Source organism: Pavona decussata, unplaced genomic scaffold, assembly GCF_977016875.1.
Source record: "Pavona decussata unplaced genomic scaffold, jaPavDecu1.1 SCAFFOLD_138, whole genome shotgun sequence".
In the NCBI taxonomy this organism is placed as follows: domain Eukaryota; kingdom Metazoa; phylum Cnidaria; class Anthozoa; order Scleractinia; family Agariciidae; genus Pavona; species Pavona decussata.
In genome coordinates, this window is record NW_028145551.1 from 31,095 (window position 1) to 40,390 (window position 9,296).

At 37.0% G+C, this 9,296-nt stretch overlaps 1 protein-coding gene across 1 annotated transcript; it reads right to left on the minus strand.

The window, feature by feature from the left end:
• Positions 1–4,445: 4,445 nt before the first annotated feature.
• On the minus strand, positions 4,446–6,483 carry LOC146467068 (uncharacterized). Its single transcript, XM_085126335.1, has 2 exons — positions 6,399–6,483; positions 4,446–4,926 (listed from the first exon to the last, which is right to left on the minus strand). The coding sequence occupies exons 1-2, from the start codon at positions 6,466–6,468 to the stop codon at positions 4,562–4,564; spliced, it is 435 nt and encodes a 144-aa protein (XP_084982461.1). The 5' UTR covers positions 6,469–6,483; the 3' UTR covers positions 4,446–4,561.
• Positions 6,484–9,296: the final 2,813 nt, after the last annotated feature.

Sequence of the window (9,296 nt, forward strand, 5' to 3'; positions counted from 1 at the left end):
CATTCCATGTTCAAGGCTACAGACCCCCCGTTGTCCTTTGTCAGAAGACCAGAGTTTAAGTTGATATCCTGATTTGATCATTGAGCTGTAGTTAATGAAAGCCTTAAAGTGACGATGCTAAAGTAACTAACATGAAAATTTACCATACATTATACTACCATAGTGTACTTACAGGCTCCACAAACACTACGAAAATATGGGATAACGTTAACCTAATAGTCAATAGAAAGCGGCTTTTTTCAAATTTTGGCAATTTGCAAATCAAAGATGAAAACCTCTAACAACCAGCTTCAATATCAAATGATATTGTTACAGCCCGTCGCACCCGATCTGGAGGGGTAGTTAAGAAACGTGAGAGACTGGACTTATGACTATGATTAACCCTACCCTACCCTAGTAAATTAGCTTTGTAAGGCACGTGCCCTTGTTCGCATCTTGCTCGCTCGTAAATCGAAAGTGTTGTAATCTCGCTCGGACGTCAAAACGTTGTATATCGATATCTAATGAGCATTAAACGTTGTGTTCAAGAGGAAAGCTGTGTTGGTCGAGTTTCCTAACAGATATCAACAAATACTTTGGCAATGTTCCAACTGAACTTGGATCTAATTTTCCTAGGGCAGAACGCCGTTTTTCATCTCATATATCATCTCCAATTCGACCTAGAAACAGTGGACGAATAGCCACTCCGTGGATGTCCCACTGAAATTCCCATTTATTATTTATTTATTTATTTTATTTATTTTATATGAAGAGGAAAAACGCACGTTTCGCTTTATTAAATTCAACAAAGCGGAGGTCTTTTTACTTATGGAAAGCATCAATACTAATAAATCATCTAAAGAAAAAATAATTTAGACCACTGACACAATACAAATTGAACACTTAAACAAGCTATTGTTACCATATAGTTTAAAAATTGCCAAGGTTCAGTCCGATCTTCAAACAAGGCTCTCGTTCCTCATGCAATAACTACCGGCCAATATCATTTCCTTTTTGCACTACGTAAAACATTTAAAAAAGTGCATTTTTAATCAACTAGCATTTTTTTTCTCGACTAAAAATATTTTGGTATGTAATCAATAATGGTTTAGACTGTTTGGTAGATTTAACTGATGAGATCATGACAACGAAAGCCCTTGATGAAGGACGTTGTGCGGTATCTCTATTTCTATACCAGGGTAAAGCTGATGAAACAGTCAACCATTCTATTTTGTTATCAAAACACGATGTGTATGGTATATGGGTAGGGCATGGAGTTCCCGGTGTGCTGGTCTGGTCTTTGTGCTGTTTCATGATTTCATGGGTTGGGTGGGTACAATGAGGTCGCTAATGGACATATGCTGATGTAAACCGCATTTTAATATATATTTGAATAGAAAATGCGGTATATAAATGCATTACCATTACCATTATATACGACACAATGTAAATCAGTGGTTTAGGAAGCAAAAGCTGTTTCTCAATGGTGTTGAGTCTAACTCAGTCTCTTAATAAATTCTCACATTCAAGTAAACTTTGAATTGCCAGCCATTTGCCTAAACAAAGTAAACCCTGAATTTAAGCAAGACAAAATACTTGTTTTTCCCAACCATGGCAAAAATAGATTATAATATATATATATATATATATATATATATATATATATATATATATATATATATATATATATATCCCCTTTCAAATTAGTAGATCGATACCTTTATCAGTCTTACGGAGTTAAATTTTTAGGATTAATTATTGATTGCTTCCTGTCATGTCTTGGTCATCTTGATTGTATAAGTAGGAAACTCAGCAAAAAGTGTAAATATTATCGCAAAACTAAATGACATGTTAGAACCCAATATCTGATAAGCATATGTTATGTTATGTATTTGTAATCTAAGGTTGCGCCGGTATTGTGGAGAAATAATCACGAAGCTCCATGATCACAATTGGTGAAGCTAAAAAGCATTTGTTAGAACTAGAAATACGTGACTCGCAAAACCTCGCGAAGCTGGAGCTGGGTGGAAAACGCTCTTTACTCGTACTGTAGCATCAAATGAGGAGATTAAAAGGGGCATAGAATTTTTTTTATGAGCATGGTCTTTTCGTAGTTCCACAGGCTAGTTTGCGGTTGAAAATCTATTTCTGACGCGACGTACTGTACAACGGGCGTGCAGCGCTGTCGTGTTCGATGAATTTATTTCCCACGGAAAATAATTTTAGCGCGGCCACAAACGTGTAATTTCTTCAATGCAATCTTTCACAAAAAAGATTTGTAAAAGAAAGGGAAAATATTCTGGAGAGATAGTTCTGTATCCAGTGAATATTGATGAACATTGCAGTTGAAATTTGATCATGCACGCATATTTTTTCCGATGTATGCAAATTTTGCTCCACACGACGCCAGACAGTCTGACGTCATTCTGCGGTTGAAAATCTATTTCTGACGCGACGTAATGTACAACAGGTGTGCAGTGCTGTCGTGTTCGATGAATTTATTTCCTACGGAAAATTATTTTACCGCGGCCACAAAACGTGTAATTTCTTCAATTCAATCTTTCACAAAAAAACATTTCTGAAAGAAAGGGAAAAGATTCTGGAGAGATAGTTCTGTATCCAGTGAATATTGATGAACATTGCAGTGGAAATTTGATCATGCACGCATATTTTTTCCGATGTATGCAAATTTTTTTCAGACGACGCCAGACAGTCTGACGTCATTCAAGTGCGGACACCTTCAAAAAAATATATGTATATATAAATATATTTTTCGCTCGAATTCGCGTGGCTTAGCTCCGCTCGGGCCGGCTCAGGCCGACAAATTTATTAACCTCGCTACGCTCGGGCCTTCGGCCCTCGCTTCGCGAGGAATCATCAACAACGTACCACTTCGTGATCATATTACTCACCATTATGTAAAGCTTGGCCTTATTAAACTTCCTGACATTGTTAAAGTAAGCACCTGTCAACTATTCTATGATCATATTATGGATAAAACCGTCTGATTTCAATAAATCCCTTGTAACTAAGCAACACAATTACACAATTCTAAGTACATTCCGACGGCACCTAAATCCTAATTCTTTCAGAATAATTATAAGAAAATTTTGTTCAACAAGTATTGGATGTTTATACCAGTTCGGGGTGTTAAGATACAAACTCAACTGATATAAACCGGAAGCGATTGTTAACTTAACACCAGATCGAGGCTATGTATTGCATCATACCTTTACGCTGTCACATGTAACCACATTCGGATTTAGAGGCCATGTTGTACGAATGAAGTTGTGTTTAATGTGAAAGTTGGTCGTGTTATCCACCGAAGAACATGACCACGATCGCAACATTAATTACTTTCTTTAAAATTCTTGTTAACTTTTGATTAGATTAATTACATGTAGCTAACGAACATTGTAGATTGAAGATCAGTTAAAAACATAACAAAAGCAAAATGCGAATACGAAAAACAATAGGACTCTTCCGTTTTAAGGGCATTAGAGTCTACTGAAAGTAGGGAAAACGATGCATTCATGATATTGGCCATGCCCAAAAGCCTAGAGAAATAATGACACTTTCATGAGAATCTTTGTGCTAAATCACTTTAAATCTGGAAGGGTTCAAGGGAAACGTTGATTCATATGTCATGCGGTGGATAAAAGCACGAACACTGACATCCGATAGGCGAGTGCTCAAAACTCTTCACGTGCCATTTGTAGGTTTTTTTTCTTTTTTTATATTTTTCTTTTCCCTGTAGCACATTAGTCATAGTAGCACCAATTGTTTACAAAATATTTCAATGTCTGCGATTGACCACGCCACCAAATGAAAAACGCGCAATTTTGCGCAAGTGTAACAAATTCTAAACCCTGCGAAAATACAAGGTATTTTAGCTTATCCAGAAATGTTGTTTCACCTTTACGTGTCTCGAGTTCCTTTTGTTTCTTCCCTTTCCTTTTCTTTTCGTTTTCAATTTCTTTTTATGTTTCCTGCTTTGGGATTATCAGCTGAACACGCATGGACGAAACCATTAGCCCTTGGAAGCTTCGCTGTTATGATAGCCTATCTATATATATCATACACATTGTTACGTATTGCCAAAGGCGAGCGATTGTCGGGTTATTACATTGGAAATTGGAAGTGATAAGTGCAATGGTCATGGGATTTATATTTTATCCTTGAGACAGATAAGTTAATTAGTTGTGAATTTATTGACCCTCACAAGATGAGAGCTCACTGCTCCTGTCACCACCTTCCAGTAAATGTTTTATAGTGGATAGAACCTCGGGTGAAAAGAAAAAAAGTTACCGAGCACAGAAAACACCAAGTTAAGGTAAGAAGATCACAATCTCAGTAATATCATTCATATGAATCACTACAATTCGATTCAATCTTCTAAAAATTTCACGTGCAAATGCCGAAATAATAACTCTGCAGAAAGCAGAACAACTGAAAAAACCATAAAGTCGATTTAGATTCATTTTATTTTCAGCAACATCAAATCAGTCTACACCACTACGAGTTACAGCCTCCAATTTTTAAATAGGCTTGTGATCACATTGTACTTCCATTGGGTTTTCTTTTACTTGTTGCAGCAGCCGTAATCTGGGCAGCATTTTTGGTGTGGTGGGCAGCAGGTTGGACCAGAACATATTTTGTCATTACCTCGGGGGCAGCAGTAAGGGCCCAAGCACACTGGATAATCATAGGGGCAACAACCGCCACCTTTTTTCCCTGGTGTACAGCATATTTTTTCTCCTTTACAATACTCATGGTCGCAGAACCACAGGAAGCACTTCTTGTAGCAGATCGTACCTATCTGACCGCGTTGATTCTTCTTAATCTTCTTCCGTGTTTTCAAACAGGCCACATTTTTCACTGGTTTAATTCCCTTCTTCTTCATTCTGGTGTCTTCCTGGTCTTCCTCATGACGTGAAACAGACTGGCCTTTAAGTGGGACAAATAAAAAAATGCAGGTTATCTTTTACACCTCATGGTTCTTACTGAATTTATTGGTACACCGAGTTGTTGAGCTCTTCTAAAGGTACTTATTTCATCTACCTTATTGTTACTAATTTTCGCGATTTTCACGATTTCAAATTAAAAAAAAAAAATGGCGAAATTTAAAACGCGCAAAAAAAAAAAGGCCGCGCAAAATTTCATATCATATCACATACCAAAACAATAAGAAATGTTTTGAGTTAACCGCGCCTTATGGTGAATTGTTCTGAGTTAAAACGGAGAGTAACTATCTGTCATTGAAAAAAAATCTTTCTGGTCTTGTTTTTGACTTGCCTTCTTCATCCTATTCACCAGTTTCTTCAGCTTGTAATTCGGACAAAACCTCTTTAGTACAGTCATCAAAGTCTCTATTTGTAGGTTCCTTGTAGTTAGACTGAACCAGACCTTTGTATCTTTCCACTATTTCTTTATTTCTGTTTAGTTAATTTGTAAGAAGTGAATTCAGCTCAGGATTTAAGAAATAAAACACAAACACAGACAAAATTGGGAAATTTAGTATAGTTTTGTTCCAATTGTTCTTGCAATTGCGATAATTGATACTGGTAAAATTTGGCTCTCAAATTTTTGGCCAAATTAATTACGCGCGAAAATTAGTAAAAATAAGGAACAGGGGAGGCAAGGGGGGGGGGGGGGGGTGGGAGGAAATAAAAATATAGGAAAGTCAAACGGTATGGCTATAACTTAGTTGAAAAATTCAAAATTAAACTAATTGCTCATTCATAATCTCTAGGTTCAGTTACCTTCTGATTACCATCCAATCACTATTGCAATCATTCAAATAAATTACGACAATAAATCCTACTAACCAGTATGTACACTATGCGAAGACAGGTACTTATAGAAGAAGAAGAATGGTTCTTATATTGTGGTGAATGGCTAAAAGAAATTTCTCTTACCAAAAAAAAAAAAAAAAGAGAGAGAGAGAGAGAGCGAAAAATTTAGTAACTCATAACTTAGAGAGCATTCCCCGCTATGTACGCAATGGGCCATGTCCCTCGGAGAGCTCTCTCGTTTCTATTGACTTGCAGAATCATGTTTTGAACAAGATTACATTCTACAGAAACAAAACTAATTTTTTAACGGAAGCTCTGTGAAATTGAAATGGTTCGAAGAATTCAGAGCCGGAGTTGGAGGACAATTGACTGAATCCCACTTAAGCCTCCTTCAGAACTTAGTAAGCGTGATAAGAGAACTGTTCAGGAATAATTGAAAAAATAAATGTCCAATTGTTAATGGATACAGTCTGTTACTATTTTTTTACGAGAATCCTTCGATTTTTTACAGATCGCAGCTTGCCCCTTAGCAATAAGCACTAACTCTATTACTTCAAAAGTAGGGATAGTCTTGTTCTTCACAACCCGAAATGAAATTTATACAATTACAGACAAAAGAATTACCTGGATCAGCAGAGAGACACACCAAAACGGTCATTAAAGCAAGCAGGACGAACATCAGTTTGGGATCCATCTTGCTCCAACTGAGGGAAGATGAAAACTGAGAAATTCACAATCCACAGAACCACATAAATACTCTAGCTTGTTAAATCTAAATTATGCCATGCTCAAATGTCTAAATAACACGAGTATCTCTTCCCATTCTTAAGAAAACATAATTTTATAAGAACACGCCCGCAGACAGGCTGTTTAAACTGAAAACAAGGTATACCGTCAACTGTTTCAACTTAAACTCGATAGATTATTTGGAAAGTTTAAATTTGATTTTTAAGATGTTTGTTTATCCTGAGAAGTCCTGTGTTTTCAGGTTTCAAAACAAAGTCACCGAGTGGCTCTCAAAACAAGCGGCTAAGTTCGTAGGCGTACTGAATGTCTTGATGCAATACCGCTCAAGTTTTTGATAAAAACTCTACAAACAACACGCATTTATAGATATTTGTGTCAACTCAGAGGTGGCAGCTGGGCACTAGTTTAAACTAGCTGTATGTTGTCCATGTAAACTTGCATATTCTCTTGTTTCCGTTTCAAATGACGTTATGTAATAAATCCAGTTTTGATAACCTTTTCATGCGGCAGTGACAAAGTTGGCCCAAGAACAATTCAAGACGACTTTCTGACGCTCATTTTTGAAAAGCACAATCGAACCTGTGTTAACCTTCGTTGAATGACCAAGTGTTCGAATGACCACTGTTGACCGCTTAATACAGATTGCGTAGGGTACATCTCAAACACAATAACTTAGTGTACAGTTTACGCTCAAAAAGCGCCCACAAAATCACTTACTCGGTTAAAAAAACTTTAGCGATAAAATGATATAACAAAGGAGAAGATGGTATAGAAACGGAATAATAAAACATCAACGCCAAGATTGTATAGTCAGTATTGCAGATCATTAGAAATTCAAGTTGCCTGGCCCGCCATTTGTTACCACGTTTCAGTGCTTTCCTTTTACAAATCGATCCTTTAAAACGGATCAAGACAATAGAAATAGTTCGCGGGACTTTGACAACTGATGGCTCAATAGAGGTTGACCGTTTCAAACGATGCAGGTTGGACTATAGTTATATACAAGCTTACAGGGATTTCTTACGTAGGGTTAAGGATTATCAAAGAGACTTGCCATTCTGTCTGGTCTATAAAGAAGCTTTTTCGCCCCTTATTTGACAGGCTTCGGCCTATGCCTGACACCACGCCACCAATCTACCGAACATAATCGATCAATTAGTTTCGGGAAAAAAGCGTTGTCAGAATCAGATTGTTATTGTAGTTTTAATTTGATGTTGTAAACTTAGTTAAGTTTGACATGGTCTGCCGCATAAAGGGCGATTTTCACGGTACTACTTTGTCGCATGCGACAAACTTACGACAAGCCTACGACACGAATTGTTTCTTGTAAATCAAACCTACAACTCGCTTACGACTGTCGTGTACGTCACAAAAATGTCGTAGGATTTTAAAACATGCTTTTAAATCCTACTGACGACAATTGTAGGTATAGGCAATGTTGAATGACGAGAGTTGTGTGGGATTTTTTGCATGACGCGAGCAGCGCGCGCTCCAGAAATCGCATCCGACAGTTGTAAGCAAAAGTTTTACAGTCTAAATCGGCCTTAACGCGTAGAACGGGCGTTGTGCGTCGCTTCTCTCATGTGCCGAGCAAATTTTTCATTGCTCTGGTACGCTTGTGACTTTCCCCACGCCCAGTAGCGTGAAAAGTCATGCTAAAAGTTTTAGCCGTGAATTGCTTTGGCATAAATATGTTTAAACCCTGACACGAGATCTATGATCAGGTAAGAATTATTGGAAAATGTTATGCAAAATGGCCGATAATGCTTTATTAAGAATTGCATCTGCTGATAGTTGTTATTTTATTAGTGGATTCAAGTTTAAAACTCGTTTTAGTACAAAGAAGAAACTACGAATAACTAATTTCTGATTTAATTCTAAAGCTGAATTCTCTGGCACAGTTCTTGTCACGTCGAAATGAGAATCAAAATAATCAAAATGAAATTGTGCTATTGTGAACGACGAAATAAGAAGAGAAGACAGGAAAAGTGCTTAAGTGGAAAAAACACATATAGTGAGCGAGCAAGAAGTTCCTGCTTTACTTCCAACTACTCCAAGGCAGAATACAGGTTCTAGCTGCCTCATTTTAGTTCACACACATTCCTACATCTTTAGCATTGTGGTAGAGCTCTTATCAAACTCTTGAGCGACACAAGGAAAGCACACTTCCTACTGAGAATTTTAAATACTTTCTCTTTTTTTTTAGTAAGAACATTGTTTTTCCGGCCCAGGCTAAATATTCTTATTTTTTTCTGCCGATGTTAGACTGAAAATATTCTTGTTAATATTGTTAGATTATAGCATATCAGGATAGCCGTATGAGATTTCCGTTTTAGGATGTATTGGAAGATCTATCTGTTTGGTGCCCAGATCTGTATCGTGATACATTGTCCATGTCTTTTGGGCTATATAACAGTATGCATTACATGTACCGTTCATCGAACTGTCACTTAAGCATCGAACATTTGGCTAGTTCAGGGTTTAATCGTTTTATTGGCAAGTTTTGCCGTTTAGAGAAAGGAAGACAGTTTGGTTAAAAACACATTGCATTGTATTTAAAAAGTCTCAACACAAACAAATTATATTCTTTTCAACATCTCAGTCTCGGGTTTTTTCTAAAAATAATCTTAATATTTCGCAAATTTCAGTCTCGATATTCTTATGAAATAAATTCTTATATAAAATAAAAGAGTGTACTATAAGCCGAAAAGCCGAACACTACTCTGCATATAGCGCGGCCTATTGGGGTTTCCAGCAGAGGCACCAAACGAGAAT

Excerpts from the sequence above, each read along its gene's own strand:
- LOC146467068 (XM_085126335.1), bottom strand. The coding sequence starts at position 6,468 with ATGGATCCCAAACTGATGTTCGTCCTGCTTGCTTTAATGACCGTTTTG. Across the intron at positions 4,927-6,398 it reads GTGTCTCTCTGCTGATCCAG|GCCAGTCTGTTTCACGTCAT; the intron begins GTAATTCTTTTG and ends TCCCACTTAAAG.